This window comes from Cyberlindnera jadinii (genome assembly GCF_001661405.1).
Source record: "Cyberlindnera jadinii NRRL Y-1542 unplaced genomic scaffold CYBJAscaffold_2, whole genome shotgun sequence".
NCBI classification, from domain to species: Eukaryota; Fungi; Ascomycota; class Saccharomycetes; order Phaffomycetales; family Wickerhamomycetaceae; genus Williopsis; species Williopsis jadinii.
This window is the reverse complement of record NW_017963653.1, coordinates 665,709-689,682: the sequence shown is the minus strand read 5'-3', so window position 1 is coordinate 689,682 and position 23,974 is coordinate 665,709. Positions and strand designations below refer to the sequence as shown.

Sequence of the window (23,974 nt, the reverse complement as noted above, 5' to 3'; positions counted from 1 at the left end):
TTTCGTTCTTCCTGTGCTTCTCGGAGCAAGATCCACTGGCGCAGTTCTCAAGTTTGCTGGTGGGAGCGTACGAAATTAACAGGTGTGCGTAAGTGGATGGGTAGTGCAAAATTCACCCCTTTAACAATTTGAGTCTGGAGACAACTTCTGTTGAAACTATACAGAATACCTTTTTTCCATGTGTGTCTTCACCTGAAATGGCTCCCCCTTTTCATCAAATTCAGCAACAACTACTGAAAATTAGGGGCCCTAGTTCATAGTCAGGGCCTCTATTACGTAATCACACATCCGGACACCACTGAGGCAGATCGCCGCCAACGTTGTTCGCCACTTTGCGAGGACACAGACAACAAACACACGAACAGAGAGGCCCAACCGAACAACAACACACATTTCGTCCACGTAGCGCTTGCTTGGATTGAACGATTGAAGCGCCATAACAACAGAAGGAGAACAAGTAACCAAAGCACAGCTATGCAAAGACTTCAAAGACTGCTAGGACAGAGCGGTGGGCTAGGCGGTGCTCCCCCAACGGACGGCCCTGTAATTGACAACAAGGAGACTGTTTACATCTCGTCTTTGGCACTCTTAAAGATGTTGAAACACGGACGTGCTGGTGTTCCGATGGAGGTTATGGGTCTTATGCTTGGAGAGTTCGTAGATGATTACACAGTGCACGTGATTGATGTGTTTGCCATGCCCCAGAGTGGTACCGGTGTGTCTGTTGAGGCTGTTGATGATGTTTTCCAGACAAGAATGATGGATATGTTGAGACAGACGGGCAGAGACCAGATGGTTGTTGGTTGGTACCATTCGCACCCTGGGTTTGGATGCTGGCTATCCAGTGTTGATATCAATACCCAACAATCCTTTGAACAGTTGAATCCAAGAGCTGTTGCAGTGGTTATTGATCCAATACAGTCTGTGAAGGGTAAAGTTGTGATCGATGCCTTTAGACTGATTAACTCTAGCACACTGATGATGGGAATGGAACCTAGACAAACAACATCCAATGTGGGTCACTTGAACAAGCCTTCAATTCAAGCATTGATTCACGGACTGAACCGTCATTACTACTCTCTAAACATTGATTACAGAAAGACACCATTGGAAACAAACATGCTTCTCAACTTACATAAGAAAGAGTGGCAATCTGGATTGGCATTAAAAGATTATACACACAAGGAGAAACATAACGCAGATTCTGCTGCTCAAATGGTGAAGATTGCAGAACAATATGTTAAAAGAGTGGAGGAAGAGAAGGAGCTCTCCGAGGAACAACTCAAGACTAGATTCGTTGGTAAACAAGATCCAAAGAAACACTTGTTACAAACCGCAGAGGATTTGATAGAGGATAACGTCGTAAGTGTTCTCACCGGTGCAGTTGATACCATTGCTATCAAGTAATCGTTATTTCGAAATGACTCTTGTGGTACATTTTTTAAGTTTGTAGATCCACCGTTTTATTGCTTGAGCTCCCAAACTTGAATGTATGATTCACCTAGGAATAATAGTTCTTTCTCCTTGGGAGTAACCTCCAAATCTTTCACCTCAAACCATTCATCATCAGAATTCCTCATTTGTACTTTCCAATCGCTGCGTTCTTCATTAGCTTCATCCATACTGTTCTTAGTCGTAACAACGTCGTGCACAACGTTACACAGCAGTTTGTATTTGGCTTTACCCTCGTTTAAGGTCATCTCTAAGGGAAATTCCACTAAAGTTTGGTATCTGTCTTTCAATTTCAAATCAATTCCCAATTCAGAATCGTGAAATCTGTTAATGTGCAGTAAAAGGTACGGAGGGTACTTGATTATCTCATAAGTCTTTGTACCAGATGATGTAACTGTTTGGGTTTTCCCAGTGTATTTGTCAAGTAGTTTTTCCAATCGTATTTGAGGAATCTCTTGAACTCCAATCCCGTCTTGGAGTATGGATACCGGGGGTAAATCCAAGGTCAGAATCCAAAACTTTGTGTTTGTAACAGAGCTGGAATTCCCATCATCAGTCGTGACCCGTAGTTTCCCTTGGAATGAGTGAGATATAACAGTGCTTTTCCTTTTCTCACCGGCAACAATGGCAAGGCTCTTGTGAAGGTTATTTAACAGCCAAACTATAAAATCTCTGGGGTTTTTGGGTTCGTTTATCGTAAACTGTTTGTCTGATATGACAGAAATATGCTGCAACAGCTCATGTGGTGATATGTGGTGTTTGAACAGTTTTGGTGACCATAATTTTTTGATGAAGGTTGTGAATCTCTTCACCAGCTCATTGTAGTTATTAACATCATCGAGCAACAAGAACCAGTTCCGCACAATGCTGCAGTGACACACGGCCTGTAGCACAACGTTAGAGTACTCGTTATGCTTGATGTTATTGAGACCAATGATTCCAGGGAGGTACTCGTTACCGCTGATATCTCTTACGGGCTGCGTGCCTAACTGAACCAATTCTGGCTTGGTGTAACTTGGGTTGACAGCGTACTTGATATCATCCAAGAGATGCGATTGAACTTGTTGTCCCTCAGGCAGGACGTAAACATTGAGGTTGTTGAAGTTTATGAACAGGTGGTGGTCATCGTTTAGAGAATGGTAGTATGCGGGCGATGACTTCCCTCTCCCTTGGAAGTACTCGCCACACACAAGACATCCGTATACGTTGACATTGGACAGTGTAACACTGCACAGTTTCTCAAAGTCAAAGTCAAGCTTCCTTCTGTTCACAGTATCGAGATACAAGCCATCCTCAGTCTCAGCTTTCCTTTTACCGGCCATTTTTCTAAACAGCGGACGTGGTTATGTAGCTAGAGAAGCCAGCAAAGGCCACTTCGGACGGTATTTGGAGAGTTTGTGCCCTCTAATGCGCTGGCGGCGGAGGAGGGGGGGGGTTGAGTCCGAAACGGCCAAACAGCGGAACAACGAGCCGAGTGGAGGACGCTGGTTAGAGGACGACGGTTAAAGGGCGCGGGCGCTGACGGCAGAGAGCGCTGGGCGGACTTAAGAGGTTGGCGTTAAATGCGCAGGGTAGGGCAGTAGGTTATGGACATTGTCTGTATACGATCCAGCTAATGAGTTGTGCTGTTGCGTTCACTTTCAGCTTAGATATCAATGGAGCCCGTTCAGCTGGTTATAGGCGGTGTAGTGAAAGAGAGGCCTTAAAGTATAAGTTCTTATAACGCTGTAACTGTTGCTATTGTAGCAGAATTAGTTCGGCTTTAAGTTGTGAAGGACATCACAGCACTTGCCGAACGCTGAAGTGGCCGAAAGCCTGTTATCTCCTAACGGTCTTCGATAGACAATTTTAGAACAACGATTGGTTCCGTCTGGGAGAAAGTAACATTGAAAACACGCCAGCGGTAGTGGTTGTGTTGCTGTGCGGTCCCCGTATAACAAAATGGGTCCAGTGGTTCTAGAAAGTGATGTCTTCTGCAGCTGGTAAGATGTTGTCAGTGTCGCCAAGACAACGTAGATCAATCTCAGATGATAATAACTAGCTTAGATCGCTCTCAGCGAGTTAATTCCAGACCTAGCCCTCATGGTTGTTTCGTCAGAGGTGCCTATCCAAAGAGACAGTGTAAGCAATAGATTACAAAGTATGAACTGTGGGAGGCAATTCGTGAACGAGATGAGTCGGCCGTTATTGCAATGTACTCGCTGTGACCCAGAAGTCAGGTATAAGCGACGATCATGACATGATGAATTAATGAACATTTCATCTTGGTAATTGATGCCAACTCTGACCCTCGAATCAAACACTGTCGTAACACTTCACCAGTGGAGCTCATGATCAGAACTAGCGTTAAATATCTGGGAAAGACATGGAGTGTTGGCTATGCCTTAACTCAGTGCAGATTTGCCTATTACTTTATTGACTGGGATCGAAAATCAAGATCAGTAGGACACATAGGAAGACATACAGAAATGTCTGTCCCACCTAATCGGCTAGTTATCAAAAGCAAGTGGAGAAAGTGGGTAGAGAGAGAGGACCACACGAAGTCTTTAACCTTTATGCCTTGGATTGAAACGTCATCCGTCAAACAGTTATATAGTGCACTGTGGCCATCCCTCGTGTATATAATCTACAAACACTGTGAATAGTATCCCGAGCTCCAAGATGCTGATCAAAAATGCACCATGAATCAAGATCTCGAGATTGCTACAGTTTGGAGCTAGGACTCTCCCAGCCAAGACATGTATCAGTGAGCAAAACATATCACATACAACATAGCCTATCGTGCTTTTTATTAATCAGATTAGATAATTATATACACATGTTCCAAGTCATTAGCGGGGCGAGGGGGCTCTTAAATCCAAGCCACTCATTCAGTAGGTTGTTCATGATGACAATGTAACGTAGGTACCGAGAGGGTCCATGGTGTCTTTTCAGATCTAGATCCAAAATTTAAAGTTCCAGTACTGCTCGTGCCATGGGCAGATGACTTAGATTTAGCCTTTTGTATTTGGCTGTTTAAAATAATACGCCAAGTTCAGCACTTCCAACTTGCTCATTGCTTTCAGCTTGGGGCTAGACATTGTTGACCAACTGTTAACGCATAATAATCAGGTGGAGCATTTGATAACTAAGACAACCCTGGAATCATGCAGAAGTAACAAGTAAACCAAAATTCAACGCTCCAACCAACACAGAAACATTCAATAGTAAACGATATCAGTAACTGCCAGCCAAGAAAGAACACCGACGCTCCTCTTCAACAGTATCTGACCACATCCGATCGGAAAACTGGACTGAAGCTGAACCAGCTTGAAAACGCTCCTGCGTAACATCTAATCACATTTCAACCATCGTATCATGGTCTCAAATTGATTTTAAAAACTTGGCTTTTTACACCATGAAAGACCAAAGTTGCAGATTAGAAGTACACATAAGTGTATTGAGGACCAAAGAGACCATAGTTTGTGACATATTCCATTACTTCTTTGTCCAGCTGATATTGCTGCAAACTCTGTCTCAGCGTGGCTGACAAACTTACGGCTGAATAGTTTTGTAGCCTGAGCAGCTGGTTCCGATGATCAGCCATCCCATGAAGAGTAGAGCGCTCCAATTGGTAATTTGTCCCAGCGTTGCAGTAAATTGTGTGTCTATAAAACTTGTGGGAGTAAGGGCCGTCCTCTTCGGTAAAATAGCGCAAGGTGGGTAAAATTCGAAATTATAAGTTTTACGAGGAAATTATGCAGACCTCTTTGCTGGTTTGGACGTACGATGTGCATGTAGGATGCCAACTTGTCCATGCCAATCTTTCAAAGCCCCAGAGATCTCCTTAAAAGTTACAACCTTTATGAGTTATTTTAGACAATAGAATTGGTTTCTGAATTATGTTGCTAAGGTGTAGGCTGCATCCCATTGACCGATTTTCTGCGATGTATGCCAGCCCTACTGGTCTCATGAGCAGATATGCCATGTAGTTGGACCTTGAGAAGATCGACATACTTCTTAGTTGCTGCTTCAAGGTACGATTTCTGGAAATTGAATGGCCTACGTGGTGACTGTACGGTTAATGGACACCCATGGTATTGGATACAGAGCCGTTAAAGAGCTGATTGGTACACAGTCAGCTCTAACTATGGGAATTGCTGCGTTCAACATTATGAAGTCCCCGTCTTCGGGCCCTTCAACTGCATCAAATAGTAAGGAGACGTATACAGTGACCATCGCCTTCCGATGACAAATGTCAAGAAAGCAATCAAAGAGCTAGTCAATTTGTCAGAAATGTTACGATAAAGTGAACCTTTGACGCTCCTTTTGGCCCTCGTTTGAAGTAGTGCGAGTTTAGTTGCCAATTAATAATCGTTTACCTTGAATTGATCATCAAAAGCAGCCCTTTGTGTGCCGGGGGGGGGGGTGGAAATTCTGCATCATGTGCTACATCTAATCCTAACGGTGCTTGTTTATCTTTTCATGCTAGATACTCATGGTGATATAGCGATTATAGCATCTTATAGAGGACACCAACCGAGTGAATCTTGATATTATTAAGCAACATTTGTAACTGTAGACGGCTTCCAGTTGCTTGTACAGAGTCAAATCGTCGCTGTAGTGATCTGCTGTAGTAAATACACGCCTTTGTTAATGTGGTTGTATCTTACTTCATACATAGGGAACTCCCACATCTAGACATTTGTCAAGGCCAAGTGAATGGGAACCTGGACAGCGTTCAATGTAAGATGTATACAGATGGCATGATACCAGTGGGCACCTTACATGTATAATCTCGTGGCACCAATCTTGAACTGTACATATCCACATATGCACCAACTTCAGAAGCATTACTAAACCAATACGGTGATCAATGATTTGCCATCGTGTGTTGACAAGCGAGAACTTGTTAACTGGACAATATAATCACAAAGTATATCAACTATGGTGAACCGTACAACCAATTCGTTAATACAAGTGTTGCTACCAATATGGGAACCGACGTTGCTGGAGGTCCCCACACCCCCTCGGCTTTGATGTATTACATTATGTGGAAAAGTATGTCAAATGTACGATAATCGTGAGACAAATTCATGGCAAATATTCAAATGGCGGCTGATGAAGCTCAAACCCCAAACACCAAACATTTCCATAGTATTTAAAACTTTCGACCGCTTCTACTGAATGAACGGTCATTGAATCTGGAATCTCAATCTATATTGCTAAGTGATAGCCCATGAATTTACGCCTACATGTACCTACACAAAGCCTTTGCATTTGAACGAGGAACGATTGTTAATGACACAACTTTTTTTTATGACATACATACCGTGCGCTATTATAGTTGAGCTTATGGTTCATCAAGCTTCACACATAATAACCCAAATTGTGCCCTTCCTTTTCGTACTGGCTCTTTCCTGCTACACTCAACAAAAGACCGGAGAAACGTTGCAAAGATACACCCAGGATTCCATGTTCCACACAACTCTTCCCTCATCTCGGAAGGTTGCAAAATCAGTCTTCTGTAAAACGCTCGCCATTTTACGTTGAAAAAACCGCTTCAGTTCTACGACAAACACTCCCGTGTCCCGTCGCTCCCACGGGCACCTCACGCCGACTCTAAAACCCGCTTAGAGTTTTTAAACCTTTTTAATTGTGCGCGGCACACGCTCCAGCGCTTGGCCGATTTTTCGTTTTAGTCAGAAAACAGAAGAAGAGCTGCGGTGTGTTTAAGCTTTCTTTGGTTAGCGCCGCAAGTTGCGCTTTTCTCATGAAGTACCTCGACGGAACGGTTTTGTTACTTCCAGGGCTGATCGTTAGGTTTGACGCAAGTGTACGTTTTGGGAAATACATCATGATGAATCCATGAGGTATATATATAGCCATTAGATGCCATCTCACCTGGTTTTTCTGGCCCGTAATATGTGGATAGTGTTTGTGTCAATTCTTTTTTGTTACGGGGGTTTTATGCAAAGACACCCCACCGCTTAGGATATACACACGTACTACAAACAGATGAAACTCAGAACTATGCCTGAAACCGCGGATAAGCAGCAATCACAGCAGCACCAGCACGGGAAGAAGCGTGTGTCAAAAGCATGCGACTGCTGTAGAAAGTCCAAGACTAAATGTGACGGTCAGAGACCATGCTCTCGTTGTTTACAGGACGGGAAGATCTGCACTTACATGACGAAGAAGAAAGCCGACCAGATGTACCCTGCTTCATACGTGGATTTACTTGAGACCAGAGTGTCTATACTGGTTCAGTCGCTGAACGAATTGCTGCAGATTTCCAAACGATCATCTGCTGAGCTCCACAACTTTTGTTCACATCCAGATTTGCTGAATGAAGATGGTGAATTTGATATCAACAAAGTCATCTGTAATTTGCTGCCAAAGGAGAAGCTTGATAACCTTGCCGAGTCGTCTCAGGATTACTCCATCGACCAGATTACTCATGTCTCTGGCACCACAAGCTCACGGGATTTATCAGGCTCCTCTTCCCCCAAATCTCTAGGAGCACATTCTTCACTGGCTAAAGCCCGCCGTAACTCTGATAACCATGTTCACAAGATACCGGTAAAGTCTAACAAACATCATGATAACTTGTCGTCGGCTTCGTTACAATCTCGTCTGAGTATCACTACAAATGCAAGTAATACTGGGAACTCAACGGCAACAACCACGCCGCCCACTTCATCAGACTCCCCCTTAAGCTCAACGTCATCGTCTCTGGACATATTCAAACAGCCAAAGAAGGTGTCAGCTGCTTGGGATTCACTGCTATACCCACATCACGATCCATTACAAGAATTGGACCTTGACAGCATAAATTTTAGTGATTCCAATACCACTTTAATGAGCCCCGTCTATTCTTTTGACGATAACATGGATTTGGGCTCTGCTACTTTGGATTCAACATTGAGCGATGTCTTCTCAAAGCAGAATGTTGGTACTCAGGGGCAGAACTCCTGTAATGTCAATGCAAATGTGTTTTTACCAAAGGGCTCAGCAGTGACCACAATTACCTCAGATTTGCCAATTAGACCGGTTGGTGACTGGCAATTGACCGAGGACATGTTCTGAGATCCTTACGGTCTCCTTTAGGCGCTAGCCTCTATTCTACATATTCATCATGCTTTTCTCTTTTCTTGTTCTTTGATCGTTCTATCGATGTTCTTTATTTTCGAACAACCCCCTTCACTACAGATTAATGGTTTGCCGTATGTTCCCAAATGTGAATATGCGTCTCAGGTGCTATCGTTCTAGTGGACGATGGTGGCTTTTGTTGAAGGGTTTCCACTGCTTTTATGACGATGACCTACTGACGCTCCTTTCTATTATTGTTTCTTTTGAGTTGTGCCTGCTAAATAATATGGATGCTACTGGCGGGTTTCCATGTTCAATAGGAACAACCACACAAACTAATACGTATGTACTTTGAATTATGATATTGACGTTCTGATTTAGTTTTTGTCATTGGTGGTCTCAAGTTTTACCTGCTAATTATTGTAGCTCTAGCTTTGTCAGACGAACATACAAGTTGATCAATGACAGATATGGTGATGATGCTTATGTGGCTATATCGTGGGACGAAGTAGTTAGGGGCGAACTTCTGCACCTGCAACTTGCACATTGTTGATGTCATTGAACAGTGCATGCATTGATCAAGTGTTTGATATGGCTTTGAGAGGACTCTATAGGAGACGTATTCACTTCGTTTATAGCCTTCATTGTACCTAATTGCAATCCAGCATCCGTTGCAAAATGAGAGTCAAGCAGACAATAGGGTTTGCTTAGAGACAGCGTGTTCGAAGCAGCAGCGCAACTGAATTTTGATACATCAGACATGGTACAACACTGGATATTCCATGACTCATAGCCGGTCGATTGGACGCAAGTTAAGATACGCATGTATGAAAAGATTGAGACCTGTGCAAAGCGTTGCTCTTAGCTGTGGGACCAAAGTCATTTTCAGAAGAAGATCCGCTTACATACCATTGCACTCGTACTCATCTTTTCACTTGCACGACCATCTGATGCTTAGTGTATACTGTCCACTAGTCATTTCCAGGGTCCCAAGGCTCAAGGCACGTACCACACACCGTAACGTCATCTCTCATGGCCCACAATACCACTAGTTATGGTCTGGTTGCATAGATTTAAGCCATAGTGAGGCACCAGATTTCACAGAACCGTGGCTTTCACTGTTTCAAAAGTACAGAGGCACTCTAGAGCTTCTCCTGTAGCTGATCTTATAATGAAGCCCTGTTGAACCAATAGGAAAAACACTCACAAGAATAGCCTTGAAGTATTTTAACCCACGTGCAAGTCTATCGAGAATTCACCAATGGAAAGATACACCTTGTGAACATCTATTGGCCACAGTCCAAAGATGAATTGTCTGATTCTGTATGTAGATGCAAGCCTCAACTTTGAGCCATGGGCATATGGCGCTAGCAAAGGTGGGAGGTGTAGAGAATCCTGGACACCGCGTTCAGTGCAGATGACCATGAATTGGAGTAGTTACCACACCAACCGCACATAGACCACTCTGGATATTATTAAACAGGAAGTTACACTTAGTTCAACTAGCATAAGGCTAGCCGTGCAGCTCTCGAGCTTCACGTCTAGACCAAAGTGTGAGGCTCTAGTTCAATCAAAGTAAGTGAGCTCTCATATCCCGCTTCTCGCGAGGAAGAACCACAGACTTTTGTTGTGGCTGTTTATTCGCAGCCATCATTCTGTGTACTTAAGGTGGTGCTGTTTGTTTACTTCATGTTGGACTTGGAAGGAATAGGAGAAATCTTTACAGTCTCTGGACGTCCTCTTCTACCCACTCTTGGCTTCGGCACATGACGACGTGGCAATAACTCTTGATGCTTTTGGGTACAGCCTTGTTTGTTATTGTTGTTGTTGTTGTTGTTGTTGTTGCTGCTGCTGTTGGATAACCCCCCACTTTCCTCTGATTGTGCGTTCTCACAGTCACATGCCGCAGATGCCTTATGAAGCTTCAGAAGTTCAGAAGCAAACACACTTGGATCCGGATCCTGGGTCCCCCAAGAAATCTTGGATGTTTGAGTAGAATCAGGACAATCTGTATAACCGGGTTCTCCTAAATCGTACTCTATTTCAGCCCATCGATCAGATGTAGGCGCAATCCTCAAATTATCACGGCTTCTATTGGCAATCATTGCCGTACCGGTAGCGTGCGGAATGCCCTTCAGACTTCTCATCGCCATCTCTTCGTTCTTGCGAGTCACCTGTTTCGAGACTGCCTCAGCTGTTGGAGTGGCTTGATGGTGCTGGTTCAACAGTGTTGCAGGTGACGGAACCATATCACCAACACTCAATACAGAACTGTGACTAGAGTTGGTGGACTTGGCCTGATCTTGAAGTCTTGGAGCGGTTGTACCAGAAGATGGTTTGGATTTACCACTTCCTATTATTGAGTGGGTATCACTTCCCCTAGGGGAGATTTGACTGAGAGACGTGATCTGTGTTGGTTTGATACCGGTACGTCTCTTCGATGGAGTATGGAGCCTACTCAGGCCAACTCTTCTTCGCACTCTTGATGCAGCTAGTGTCGGTGTCAGTGTTTGTGAATCACTAGCCATATCGGACATGCTCACAGGAGAATTATGTGATTGTGACTTGCCTCGTGCAACGTTGAGCGCTTCAGCCTTTGTGATCTTCAACACACCAACGCTGTTCCCATTTTGATCAATATTCTTTGAAGGCACGACGTTCCTCTTGAATTCACACAAAATGGAATCTATCTGAACCAGGACACCCCCAACTTTGATGAAATCATCCCATTTGCTTTGATCTGAGAAGTCTGCCTTCAACATGAACTGTTCTGTAACGACGATGCCATCCTCTGACAACACTTGTACTTTATCGTTGAGCTTATAATGCCTCAGCTTTCCATCGATCCATTTCTTGAGTTTCTTCCTTACATCGTGTGTGAACAAAACATTATACTCGAGGATCCGTGATTCGATCGCCTGGGACATGCTCCGCTCAGTCGGCCATGTGTGTTACTCGCAATGCCCTTGTAGGGGTTTCAGTCTATGCGCAAGGTGATGTCCGGTTGTGGTTTTGGACTTTTTTGCTTGGTGTTAGGGTTTTGGCTGGGAGCTCTGAGATTGTTAGTCGCACGCCGCGATGAGCTGGGGGGTAGCAACGGGCCTGGGAGCTCAGTTAAACGGAACTGAGCGTGGCTGCACTGACCTGAAGAGGTGCCAGTTAGTCTCCACCCGCCTATCTGTTTCATCCAGCTTGACAAGACACGGACAGGCTCGAATTCTACGTAGCGAAGCAGTGAAATTTCGCCTCTAAACCTCAACTGCAGCCTAATAACCTCAACGGAAAAACTAGCTTGAGGCAGGGAGCACGGTACGAACCCGAACACCCAGCGAATGCTTCCGGGGGGAGATGAGCAGACCATGCGCATGTGGGCAAATACCTCCCCCACTACCCAGTGCAGTGCGTACAACGGTGATAAATCTTGTTCCTACTCAGCAAAGCTCTCAACCTCTAGTTCCATCCTGACCGAAGTCCCTCTGGGGTACGGGAATAAGAGCAGAAACGTTTTGCAGCTCCTTTCCTCAAGCGGCCTTTCAACAGCGTGTGCACCTGGCCACGTCGTCATAGACAAAGCACACGAAACCAAATTCGCGGACCGCAACAGCGACATTTCTACGGAAAACGGTGGACCTTTTTCCGCTTTTGCAAAACACAGGGAGAAGAGGCACAGTTTACACGGAGGAGGTTGACTTCCAAAAGAAATCAGAGAGAGAGTATAAAACCATCGGTTGCCACCATCTTTTCATAAAACCCCGAAAAACACGCCAATACGTTATATCCTTTTAATTTTTAGTTGATTTGAAATTCAAAGGAACATCCCCTCATACTCTATAACTATGTCTGCTAACTCTCTTGAACAATTGAAAGCTGCTGGTACAGTCGTTGTCACTGATACCGGTGAGTTCGAGTCTATTGCTAAGTACACCCCACAAGATGCCACCACAAACCCATCTTTGATCCTTGCTGCTGCTAAGAAGGCCGAGTACGCACAATTGATTGACAAGGCTGTCGAATACGCTAAGGGTAAGGTGTCTACCCCAGCCGAGCAAGTTGACCTTGCCTTGGACCGTTTGCTCGTGGAGTTTGGTACCGAGATTCTTAAGATTGTTCCAGGCAGAGTCTCCACAGAGGTTGATGCCAGATTGTCATTTGACAAGGATGCCACGATTAAGAAGGCTTTGCAAATCATTGACCTGTACAAGGAGGCTGGTGTTGACAAGGAGAGAATCCTTATCAAGATTGCCTCTACTTACGAGGGTATCCAAGCCGCCAGAGAGTTGGAGTCCAAGTACGGAATCCACTGTAACTTGACCTTGTTGTTCTCCTTTGCTCAGGCTGTTGCATGTGCCGAGGCCGAGGTTACCCTTATCTCTCCATTCGTCGGTAGAATCATGGACTGGTACAAGGCCAAGACCGGTGAGACCTACACTGGTGAAACCGACCCAGGTGTGTTGTCCGTTAAGAGAATCTTCAACTACTACAAGAAGTATGGTTACAAGACTATTGTTATGGGTGCATCTTTCAGAAACGTTGATGAGATCAAGGCCCTTGCCGGTGTTGACTTCTTGACCATCTCCCCAGGTTTGCTCGAAAAGTTGATGACCTCCACAGAGCCAGTTCCAAAGGTGTTGGATGCTGCTGAGGCTGCCAACGTTGACGAGGAGAAGGTCTCTTTTGTCGACGATGAACCAGCTTTCAGATTCTCCTTGAACGAGGATGCCATGGCTACCGAAAAGTTGTCTGAAGGTATCAGAAAGTTTGCTGCTGACGCTGTTACCTTGACCAAGGTGTTGGAGGAGAAAGTTGGTGCTTAAATTGAACTAAAACAATGGGAATAGGTTTATAATTTTTTTTTCGTTAATTATATCTTCTGCGGGTTTCAAGACAGATCCAGAAACAACAATGATTTCAATAACGTGGTCCACTTTGTAGTTGCCATATTCTATAGCAGATACAAATGATTGAAGAGTAAGCTGGCGAGATGTTTAGCCTACCATGGGTGCGCGTACCGTCAATGTCCCGCCCTCTCTTGCTCTGTTGCGATCTGAAGCGATGCACGGAAGAGAACTCTCACGTTTTTAACCATGAACGTATCCTTAAGTACGCTATAGACCATTGAACACTGTGACCATGTCTTGGTTCCGGAAGAAAGCAGAGAAGCGCATGATCACTGTAATGGCGTCGCACTCCTATGATTCGGAGCCCCAAATAGTTCCAGTAAACAGTGAAGACCCCATCACCATCTCATCCACCATTGCCGATGTTCAACTTTGCGTTAGGATTAGAGGGTTCAACGGTTCACCTAAACACGACCCGCCCTTGAAGGATTCGCCTTACTTCCAGTATTGCGAAGATCTCAATATCTCAATTCAATTTAGCTTTACCCCCAAGGAGGACATAAACGGGGAGGACTTGCTCTTTGGGAACGATTTTGACACTTCGATTGGCGATTTCTTACCTTATGGTGCCGGGACCGCTCTCAAGTTGTTCAAGAGGTTTGTTGACCCGAGCGTAGAAGGAGATTTGTATTGCCCTAAGCCTTACCTCTATGGCAAGGCTTTGAGCTCTTTAAACGTGATTAACGATAATGCTGGAGAAATAGACAAGGATGTCTGTTCCAAACCCATCGAGGAAGTTATAGATTTGTCCAACATCGTCACAGATGGCTCAGTGCTTCAGCCCAGCGATAGACAGGTGTTTTTCCAAAAGAAGGAGAACTTGGAAAAGTTCACGTTTGAGAAAGGTCGAACTTATCAGTGCGATTTCTTCTCTGGGTTCTTGAGCTTGGAGGATTCGAATATCAAGATTGCGTTCCCAGGGTTCCAGCTGGACCTGACACCTTATTTGAACGATAAGTTCAACCGGATTAGATACGTTTTAAAAGTCGCTGGTAGCAGTTGTGAGGGTGTTGATTGCGGCACCCCACTATTGGTGTTAACATCGATTCTTGAAGTTGATGATAGAGAGACGGATACGGATGGCGATGATAGATGAGGCCAGTACCAGGAAGGCGCTATGTTAGCCTAGAGCCCAGGCGGAGACCACTTGACGGAGAATACATATCCTGTATAGATCAGGAATTGATCTCGTATAGCTGCATAGCATTCTCTTAATTCTGATCTACATATTGACAGCTGTCCAACGCCAGCTTGTGCAAGTGCCAGTAGTATAGAAGTCATGCACTCCGCATTCGTCACCTTCTAAGGCCCAAACTGTAGACAGTGACTGGCCATAAAGCTGATGGAGCTACAGGTCGATGTCCGATTCGTACGTGCCACACATGAAGTATTGAAAGGTGTTTTTTTTGTTTTTTTGTGTCAAACGCATCGCACTTGTTCCGTTGGAAGTTCTTCCGAAGGATTCTCGAAATCCTATTGGCTGACAGCGGGCGGAGACAGTAGATCGTGATTCCTGCCAGCACTAAAACAATGTCACCCAGAACAGCAAACGGAACGCAAGGAACACTAAACTTTCCTCCTCTTTTTAAGTATATATAGCAACGAGTCATCGGCCATCTCCTGAGTCATCAGGGCAGGGACCCTCAATGGACCTTCTATCCTAAAACCGTGCAAGTGTGGAACCATATGTCCAAATAGTTTGCAATGTTCTTCTTGCTAATTTTAACCCTGTGCGGTGATTTTTTCCTACTTGAAAGCCAAGCGAGCAAGACCGCAACCGGAGTTTTTGATCCGTGGGGAACTTTGGATGAGCTTCTGTGATGCAAAACGTATGTGGCGTCCCCCATGAAAACACGGCAGCGTTCACGTTAAACCTGGTCAAGCCTCAACTGGTTCTAATGGGACAAAATTTTTGTTGAGAGCTTAGGATCTACACGCCGTCAACCATCGTCTATTGCAGTGAGAAGTTGTTGATCAAAGACCTAGTCATCAGAGTGTTCGCCTCAGCTGATTTGCTCAAAGGTGACACCCTCATTATCAGGAAGACGTTTATAGTGAAGCACTGTTCCTGTCGTTATGGCTGATGATACTCTTTATATTACACCGCACGAGGCGGCGCTTGCTGTTGTGGCTACTTCGATGAAAAAGGCCAGATTGAGACTGGATACACTTATAGTGAATGCCATCGCTGCTGGCATCTTGTTCTCTGCCGGTGGTATGTTAGCGCTGCTGTCAGAAGCTGAGAACCCGGTGCTCATGAATACAAATCCAGGTATTGTCCACATGTTGCAAGGTGCAATGTTTCCCATCGGTCTGTTCTATGTTGTGATTATGGGTACAGAGCTGTTCAACTCGAACATTCTATACTTCACAGTTGGCGTATGCCGTGGTGCTGTGACTATAGTTGATTTACTCATCTCGTGGACCGTGACTTGGTTCATCAACTTGGGAGCAACGCTCTTCGTCGTGTACGTCATTTGCCACTGGTCAGGAGTCACTCAATCAACGCTTTTTGTCGAGGGCTCTATAAGATTAGCAAATACAAAGATGAGTGGGAGCTTCGCTCAGCAGTTCATAAGGGGTTGTGCCGGTAACTTTTGTGTTTGTCTTGCGGTTTATTTACAGCTGCTGGCTAAGCCAGTTCATGTTAAGTTCTTCTTGATGTTCTTACCGATCTTTACCTTCGTCACAATGGGGTTCTTTCATTGCGTTGCAGACATGTTTACAATCCCAGCGGGGATGTTTAACGGTGCAGATATCACGGTTGGCCAATATATACTGAAAGGCTTATTTGCAGAAACTTTGGGAAACATAGTTGGAGGAGCAGCATTCTCTATACTTATACCGTTTTACCTACACTTGGTTGTTGTTGAAAGAGATAGAGACCAACTGAACTTGCCAAAGTATGAAGTTAAAGATGAACAACCTGAATTGCAATTCGATTCCAGAGTGGTTAGAGTACCAACTCCTTCGGACTCATCCACTGATTCTTCAGAGGAGAATGAAAAGGATGAGGATGTTAACCCAACAGCTTATAGACCTGACGATGAAGAAGAAGCTGTCCAACATCAACTTCTAGACAGACGTCTGAGCAAGACGAGGACGATGGATTCTCGTAGAAGCTCAAGATCAAGAACTTCGTCAAAACTAAGATCACCACCAGGTGTTTTCCCTGTCATGGGAATGGGTAAGCCGTTGTACAAGGAATCAGAAATTGCAGGAGAAGCACCTAGAAGTTTGGATGCGGAAGTTGAAGGTGATTATCCACAGTCGTTGGAAAGTGAATCGATAGCATCTGGCGCCAGTCTTAGAGAGATACAAGAGGACGAAGAAAGGGAGTATAACGGCTATAATGCTCGTGCAAACAGTATGGGTGGAACTCTATTAAGAGTTATGACCCATCGTCCAGCTCCATCAACAAACCATAGTGATTTGGAAAGAGGGTTGAGACCAGTACAATCAGCTTCGCAACCTCGTAAAGCAAGTTCTGGAGCCTCACTTTTCAGAACACTATCCAGAAGCATAACATCTATATCTGGTAAACATGACTCTGCAAGGGATATTGCAAACAATTTACAAAAATATGGGGTCACTCCTCATGCTGCTAGAGCATCAGACAATATTGCAGGCATGGACAATTACAACATGAGAGACATGAGAAGGGCACACGCTGAACCATCTGAGAGAAAAGAAGACGCACACAGTTCGAGAAGAAACTCCAGTAACCCGGATCGTCTAAGTCCAAACACTTCAAGAATTGATACGGAATTGGCACCAAGAGAGTCCGATGAAGATAGAGAGGATGAACCTTCAATAAGGTCCTCAGAAGACAGCGAAACTGATGATCCTTCGGGAAAGACACTGGCCTAAGCTTTGGTCCATGACCTAATGAACTTACACAAAATACAGAACAACTACTTGCATCAGTATAGACTACGATTTTCTTTTATATTCAGGAATCATAAATCTATACAACTTTGATTTCAACACCGTAAGGACGTAGAAGTGTATCTTGCCTATAACTTCATATAGGCACTATTGGCTACTCACGACGCGAAAACGGTGCGACGCGAAAGTGTATGACGCGTCCGGAGCAAAGAGGCAAAAAACACATGAAAACAACATCAGAATTCCTTGAGTTGTCTTGCGATACTGTTTGAGAAACGACATACACGAAGGATCCAATGACAACGAGCAGCAGTGCGAAGTTGAAATTCAACAAGAGTATCATTAGCTCTCCAAAGGACACCATTTCCTTGAAGGAGTTGTTAGAGAGATTAGATGTATGTAGAAGGATTCATGTGGTGCTTGTTATCTTTCATTTTGACTAACACAGATATAAGACTCTTTCTACTGAACTTTCCAAGGTCGACCAGGATAGGTTCAATGTCAAGTCTTTGGATAAGATCAAAGATGATCTAGTGAATAAGAAGTTGCTTCATCACAAGGACAACGGAGTTCAGTCGCTCGTTGCTTGCTGCATCTCTGATATCCTAAGGATCTATGCACCAGTTGCCCCTTACACGGATACTGAGCTCAAAGACATCTTTAAGTTATTCATCAAGATGTTCAAGAAGTTGGCCAATCCTGAAAACGGTTACTATACTCAGCAAGTGTACTTGATTACCAGAGTAGCGGAGGTGAGAAGCATTATCCTCACCACTGATCTCGAGGATGGCCCTTCTCTCATTGAATCAATATTCGAGCTGTTTTATGACCAGTCGAACACTTTTAACAAAAAATTGGAACCTATAATTTCTGACATTATGATTGATATATTCTCTGAGTGGGATCAGATCACGACCCCCGTGTTGAAGCTCATCTTGAACAAGTTTTTAACAGCTTCTAAGAACGCAGGTGCTGTCACTTCAAGCTTGACGTCTTCCGCTGCCCAAACTTTCAACTTTACACTCAACATTTGTAATGCAAACCCAGACAGACTGACCAGACAACTGACAAAGTTCTTCTCTGAGACCATATATGAAAGTGTGGATGAAGGGCCTGAGATTGATTACAAAAAGCTGACAAAGTTGCACAACCTGGTTGTTCAGATTTGGAAGAATGTTCCTGAGATCTTGGGTTCTTTGATGGGTCTGATGGATGATGAGCTCAATGCGGATAATGAGAAGTATCGCGCACTTGCAACTGAAGCCATTGGCAAGATATTGGCTTCTCAAGCTCGTATCAACTTTGTACAGGTTCACAAAGAGACATGGAACAACTGGATGAAGAAGACACTGGATATATCTCCCTTGGTTCGTATCACATGGGCTGAGGAGGCTTCTGCCATATTGAGTGAAAGGGCAGATATTCTAACAGAGGTCTCTAATGGGTTGTCTAAGACCTTAATCGATACTGACGAACGTGTAAGACTTGCAACCATTAAAGGCCTTTCAAAAGTACCTGCTGATGTTTTAGTCAGAAAGGTCAACAGTAAGACAATATTGAACAGCTTGATTAAGCTAGCGAGAGAGAAACATGGCGAAATTAGCGAGGAATCAATCAAGATACTTGGCTCATTGTATCAAAACTCATACGCAGACCTTTTCAACAGCAGTGATGAGCTTAATGAAACACAAACCATTGTGAAGCAGATTCCTTCTCAGATCTTGAACCTGTTCTACATCAATAATAAGAACATCAATTATCTTGTTGATACAACTCTTCTAGGAAGTATCTTACCACAAGAGCTCGACGACAGTACAAGAATCGAAAGAGTGTTAAATGTTGTTGGTGATCTTGATGACCGAGCAAGAAGTGCATTTATTGCATTTAATAAGAGGCAGCAACAACTATCAAACGTGCTTGCAAAGTTCATTGAGTTTGCAGAAGCTAACAATGGAGAATCACCAATAAGGGATAAGGCTCTAGAGTCGAAAATTGATAAAACAATTGATTGGCTTGCAGTGGGTCTCAGTGATAAGTTCAATCCCCGTGAATCACTGGAGAGATTCATTGTAATCAACAACAGAAGACTTTACTATCTCACTAAAATCTGTATCTCTCATGACTCAGATTATGCTTCCATCATGAACTCTAGTAAGGAGCTTTTTCAGAGATTAGGTGATTCAAAGATCATCAACAGTATCAAGACAGAGAGCAAATTTCCTACTCAAGATATTCTCAATACGTTCAAGACTTTGATATTGAGATCAAGTTTGGTCTTTTTCAACAAGTCCAACATTGCACCATTATTGAAGTTCAGTGCTTATGAGAAGTTTGCCACAGTTGCACAGCAATTGATCAATGATATATCTGTAATCACACCAGATGCCTTCCAAAATCAGGTAGAGAAATTGGTGTTGGAGGTGAAAAATTCCAAACCTGGAACTGAACCACTTCAAGTGAATACTCTGAGGGCCTTGTATCACATTTATTTCAAACTTCAAGATGCCTTAGACAATGACGACAAAGCTTTCTTCCGCAAGCTCATGGAATTCGCCCAGAAGGGATCTCCATTGGAAGCACGGTACTCAGTGAAAATTATTTCCCTATCAACTAAGAAGGACGTATTTGATTATACGTTGTTTGAGAATGTATACCCTCTTGATGCAAAAGACAAGCAGTTGGCATCAAAGTTGGCATCCATTGCTGAGTTGTTCTTGACAGATCCCGATATTCCAGAGGAGAAAGCCAATGATATGACGTCCTTATTAATAAAGGATATTCTTTTGAAGAATAAGTCTAAGGGCAGACCAAGTGACCCATCTTGGGTTGAGGACTCGGACTTGGAAGCGGGCAAACATGTCAACCTATACTTGAAGCTTTTGGCACTGGAAATTTTCACAAATAGACTCATATCTTTAGACAAGTCGAAAACTGAAACCGAAGAGAACATCAAATCTATCGCAGGAAACGTTCTGAAACTTCTTGTGTCATTGATTGGTAATGGTGGTGAGATTGTCAATTCAAAATCATCTACTTATCCGACTCCAAAGTTCTACCAGACAAGATTAAGGCTTGCTGCAGGATTGAATCTACTTCAATTAGCAAGGATTCCAAGGTACAACAGGTTGATGGATTCAATGATGATTGAACGGGTTATCCTTTTGATCCAGGATGAAAATGAAAGAATTCGTTCGAAATATATCCGCACCATCACAGATTCCCTTAAGAAGGAGGAGATTTCACTCAAGTTCTTACCAACCGTCTTTTTCAGTGCATTCGAGCCCAATAAGAGCTTGAAGGAAGAAACTAAGACTTGGATTAGATCAACATATAGTAGAAGACATCACACTTCATTCAACGACATTGTTTTTGAAAAAAGTATTACAGGTCTGATCTATTCAATTGCACATCATGCAGAATTCATAGAATATATGGACACAACGCCAGATGAGGATGAGGATGAGGATGATCATATTGTAAAGGCGTACACATTTGCCTTGGAGTACATTACTTTCTTCCTCGACACTGTTGCCAATGAGAAGAATGTGTCTTTGATATACTACCTAGCTGCCAGGGTCAAGCAATACAGAGATATCTCCTTTACAGATGAGCAACTCGAGAATAATGTTGATGCTGCTTCTCATATCTATAAAGTTGCTGACTTGACCTTGATGGCAATCAAAGAACTGCAAGATTGTAAAGGCTGGACTCTTCAAACGTATCCTGGCAAAATCTTACTTTCATCAGAGTTGTTCAAGCCAATGAAGGACGTCGAAGAAGGTCAGGATATTGTTTCAACCAGTTTTATCTCTCACAATGTTGCTCAAAGAATGAAGGCTATTGTCAGACAACGTGTTGCGTCCATATCTAACCAAAAGAGAATCAGAAGCACGGCATCTTCAGAGTCAGGCCATGGAACAAAGAAGGTAAGAACTGTAAAGTCAAAGCAAAAAACATACAAACGCAAGAAGTCATATAACGATTATGATGATGCTGATGAGAACGATGATCTTTCAGAAACCGATGGAAAGACTGTAAAGGAACCATTGAGAAAGAGTTTACGTGTTGGACGTATAAGCTATGTGAACCAGGTGAAACCGTATGAAGAAGGCGAGGGAGAAGATGATGACGAGGAAGAAGATACCGATGACTAACAAATTATTACTACAATTGCTTTAATGATGATGTAAAATGCATATTGGTTATTTATCGTTCACCCTCGTGTTTTTTTTCTTGTAGTAATAAATATATCAACTCTTTAAAAACTCCAATAACTTCCCTTTACCCTTTAATGCTATAAGCCTCTTGATCTCTAAAAGTTCTTCAACTTCAAATTCAGATAGGCTATTAGAGGCCAATTCCTTGGTAGCAATTTTCGCAAGGTCTTGCAATTCTCCCTCTTTTAGTTGCACAAGTGATTTTATAGTGGCCTTTTCTTTCTTTTCGTACTTATCTGATGTAACCAACTTCTTCAATAGATCATTATTTTCCTTATTGATCTTCAGGTTATGAGTTATCATCTGCTGTATTTCAAGCGTTTTATTGGCTTGTACTTTGCCCAAAAAATCTAAAACGACACCACGTTCAGGAACCCTATGTACAGCAAATTCATCCCTCCAAAGCTTCAACTGTGTCTTATTAGGAGTGGCTGATATTCCATGGGGGACGTCTTCGTTTTCAAAGAAAGGTGGAGTTGGTATATGATGAAAGATTCCATCCTCGTCATCACTTTTCTCGAGTAGAATTTCGATGTTACCATCATTCTTAAATCCATGGACTTGGTCAACGTCGATGATATTTGGTTTCTTCAAGCGGCGATTCTTGTTAGACTCTGGCATTAGATGATCAGCATGATTGGGGCATTTCCATTTCGTTCCAAGTTGCTTTACGGTGGATAGAGGTGGATCTAAGCAATCCAGATGCCATGTCGAAGGGCAATATTCACAATTGATGATAGGTTTATCAACGTCACCCATGGTTTTGTCTGGAGAAATACCCGTGAGTCCACATTTCACACAGACCAAGACGTTACCGTCCTTATCGTAATGTAATTCAGGATTCGTCTGCTCAAAAGATCCAATCTTTGCAGGTCTATAAGGTTTGTAATCTGTTGTTTCGTACTCACCGTAGTGACCCGTCACAACCCCTTCGAATCTTTCCCTGATTCTTCTTGGTAATCTAAATTGTGTTGGATTTCTTCTTTCCAGTTGGTCCAACAATTTCGCAAACAGCCCCTGTTTATGAGGTTTTGGAGGGTTCTTCTTCGTATTGCATTCGGTGCATAACCATTCACCTTCTGGAAGATTCGATTCGTCAAACGGAGGATAACAACATGCAAAATGGAAAGATTTAGGACAGCCCTCACAACAGAGAAATATCCCAGGTTCACCACAAGAGGAGCAAAAGTCCTCGTTGTCCTTTGTAGGGTCTAAAACGTCGAATGCGTTCTCTCTCTTAGAACCAGCAAGTTGCATAGGGTTATTATAACCAAACGGATTTTCACGGCTCTTCTTTGGAGATGAGTTCTTGATCTTTCTCTTCTGTTGGGTATTCTTGCCCGTGATTGGAGAATGTGCGTGCCTTTTTCTTTGAGGAGTTTTCTCGATGGTGTCATTTGAAGACTCTTTCGATCTTAAGCTCCTAAACTTGCGGCCGTATATATCGGCACCATTCTTATCCACAGGCTTAGAAGAAGAGCGAATATGACTGGGTTTCTGTAGCCTTTCGTTAATCTTTGTCTTCAACTGATTTTGCAAGGCTCCCAAGTAGTCATCCTGTGATAGCGGAGTCACTGAGGATGATTCAGAGTCTTCCTCCCCAGTGATCGGCGTCGATGCCTTCGATTTCTTAGCCTTCTTCCTTGGCCAGAGGGCCTCTTTTTTAATCTTGGAGTTTGGCGGAGCAGCCAAAGGCAGTCCTGTAACGCTCATCAAAGGTTCGTCATTTTCAGGCTCGATGAAGGTCAGCTTACCTCTTTTGTCAATTGTGACCAGTTTGGAAGGCTTCTTGGAGACACCTGCTGGGAACGTGGAGAGCATGTCAACGTCCGCGGTGTCGAGATCTACAGGAGGGAGGTTCTTATTCTTCTTCAAAACAAGTTCCTTGTCTTTCTGCAGTTTCCTCTTCTTCTGCTGTTGTTTCCGTTCCTCCTCCTCTAGCTTAGCCTCCTGTTTTCTCCGTTCAGCATCCACCAGCCTGGACGAGTGCCTTTTCCTTGATTCCCTTGGTTCCTTCGGCTCCTTCATGAGCACAACAGAAGGAGATGTTGGTCTCGAACTTCTTCTCGACGTCGTATTCGAGGAACAAGGTGTAACAGACGAGTCGTCTGAAACGCTCTGAGCAATATGAGATGACACCATCGTGACAGAGGGCACAACTGGTGACCGAGATGACAAGTCTCTTCAAAATCAACAACTAACGACAAGTGGTATCAAAGCAGCCAAACCAACAACGAAAAACACACACCCAAAGAGAGAGAAAGCACACAACACACAGACACAGCCAAAGGGCAATTCACTAACACAGTCTCTTCACACAAGCACGGCCTTCAGAGCAGTTCAGCGAGCTCAATTGCGCAAGAGTTCAACAACTTCAAACAGCCGAAAACCAACGTCCTCTCTTGCAAAGGAATAACAATGTTGTTCTCAACGCGGTTTTGTGGTTTT

General features: G+C 43.6%; 9 protein-coding genes across 9 annotated transcripts; 6 read left to right on the top strand and 3 right to left on the bottom strand.

Annotated features, from left to right (window-relative positions):
* Nucleotides 1-87: 87 nt before the first annotated feature.
* Nucleotides 88-1,617, top strand: RPN11 (proteasome regulatory particle lid subunit RPN11). The gene has a single exon (XM_020214375.1). The coding sequence runs from the start codon at nt 475-477 to the stop codon at nt 1,405-1,407; it is 933 nt and encodes a 310-aa protein (XP_020072457.1). The 5' UTR covers nt 88-474; the 3' UTR covers nt 1,408-1,617.
* On the bottom strand, nt 1,138-2,809 carry SAD1 (mRNA splicing protein SAD1). The gene has a single exon (XM_020214374.1). The coding sequence runs from the start codon at nt 2,772-2,774 to the stop codon at nt 1,464-1,466; it is 1,311 nt and encodes a 436-aa protein (XP_020072456.1). The 5' UTR covers nt 2,775-2,809; the 3' UTR covers nt 1,138-1,463.
* A 4,536-nt stretch (nt 2,810-7,345) lies between these two features.
* Nucleotides 7,346-8,799, top strand: CYBJADRAFT_47236 (Zn(II)2Cys6 transcription factor domain-containing protein). The gene has a single exon (XM_020217721.1). It carries the CDS (start codon nt 7,450-7,452, stop codon nt 8,518-8,520), a length of 1,071 nt encoding a protein of 356 aa, XP_020072455.1. The 5' UTR covers nt 7,346-7,449; the 3' UTR covers nt 8,521-8,799.
* Nucleotides 8,800-10,076: 1,277 nt separating this feature from the next.
* On the bottom strand, nt 10,077-11,700 carry MTE1 (Mte1p). The gene has a single exon (XM_020217720.1). It carries the CDS (start codon nt 11,448-11,450, stop codon nt 10,206-10,208), a length of 1,245 nt encoding a protein of 414 aa, XP_020072454.1. The 5' UTR covers nt 11,451-11,700; the 3' UTR covers nt 10,077-10,205.
* Nucleotides 11,701-12,246: 546 nt separating this feature from the next.
* On the top strand, nt 12,247-13,495 carry CYBJADRAFT_47231 (transaldolase). Its single transcript, XM_020217719.1, has one exon. It carries the CDS (start codon nt 12,360-12,362, stop codon nt 13,335-13,337), a length of 978 nt encoding a protein of 325 aa, XP_020072453.1. The 5' UTR covers nt 12,247-12,359; the 3' UTR covers nt 13,338-13,495.
* Nucleotides 13,496-13,632: 137 nt separating this feature from the next.
* Nucleotides 13,633-14,962, top strand: CYBJADRAFT_188536 (DUF1769 domain-containing protein). Its single transcript, XM_020217307.1, has one exon. The coding sequence runs from the start codon at nt 13,654-13,656 to the stop codon at nt 14,515-14,517; it is 864 nt and encodes a 287-aa protein (XP_020072452.1). The 5' UTR covers nt 13,633-13,653; the 3' UTR covers nt 14,518-14,962.
* Nucleotides 14,963-15,002: 40 nt separating this feature from the next.
* Nucleotides 15,003-17,408, top strand: CYBJADRAFT_166143 (uncharacterized protein). The gene has a single exon (XM_020214373.1). It carries the CDS (start codon nt 15,498-15,500, stop codon nt 17,289-17,291), a length of 1,794 nt encoding a protein of 597 aa, XP_020072451.1. The 5' UTR covers nt 15,003-15,497; the 3' UTR covers nt 17,292-17,408.
* A 197-nt stretch (nt 17,409-17,605) lies between these two features.
* On the top strand, nt 17,606-21,463 carry PDS5 (sister chromatid cohesion factor PDS5; the record flags this gene model as incomplete). Its single annotated transcript, XM_020213562.1, has 2 exons — nt 17,606-17,704; nt 17,765-21,463. 2 exons carry the CDS (start codon nt 17,606-17,608, stop codon nt 21,461-21,463), a joined length of 3,798 nt encoding a protein of 1,265 aa, XP_020072450.1.
* A 23-nt stretch (nt 21,464-21,486) lies between these two features.
* RCO1 (Rco1p) lies at nt 21,487-23,945 on the bottom strand. Its single transcript, XM_020214372.1, has one exon. It carries the CDS (start codon nt 23,666-23,668, stop codon nt 21,560-21,562), a length of 2,109 nt encoding a protein of 702 aa, XP_020072449.1. The 5' UTR covers nt 23,669-23,945; the 3' UTR covers nt 21,487-21,559.
* Nucleotides 23,946-23,974: the final 29 nt, after the last annotated feature.

What these genes read in the sequence shown, in the direction of transcription:
- CYBJADRAFT_166143 (XM_020214373.1), top strand. Translation starts at nt 15,498, where the DNA reads ATGGCTGATGATACTCTTTATATTACACCGCACGAGGCGGCGCTTGCT.
- CYBJADRAFT_47231 (XM_020217719.1), top strand. Translation starts at nt 12,360, where the DNA reads ATGTCTGCTAACTCTCTTGAACAATTGAAAGCTGCTGGTACAGTCGTT.
- CYBJADRAFT_47236 (XM_020217721.1), top strand. Translation starts at nt 7,450, where the DNA reads ATGAAACTCAGAACTATGCCTGAAACCGCGGATAAGCAGCAATCACAG.
- MTE1 (XM_020217720.1), bottom strand. Translation starts at nt 11,450, where the DNA reads ATGTCCCAGGCGATCGAATCACGGATCCTCGAGTATAATGTTTTGTTC.
- RCO1 (XM_020214372.1), bottom strand. Translation starts at nt 23,668, where the DNA reads ATGGTGTCATCTCATATTGCTCAGAGCGTTTCAGACGACTCGTCTGTT.
- CYBJADRAFT_188536 (XM_020217307.1), top strand. Translation starts at nt 13,654, where the DNA reads ATGTCTTGGTTCCGGAAGAAAGCAGAGAAGCGCATGATCACTGTAATG.
- SAD1 (XM_020214374.1), bottom strand. Translation starts at nt 2,774, where the DNA reads ATGGCCGGTAAAAGGAAAGCTGAGACTGAGGATGGCTTGTATCTCGAT.
- RPN11 (XM_020214375.1), top strand. Translation starts at nt 475, where the DNA reads ATGCAAAGACTTCAAAGACTGCTAGGACAGAGCGGTGGGCTAGGCGGT.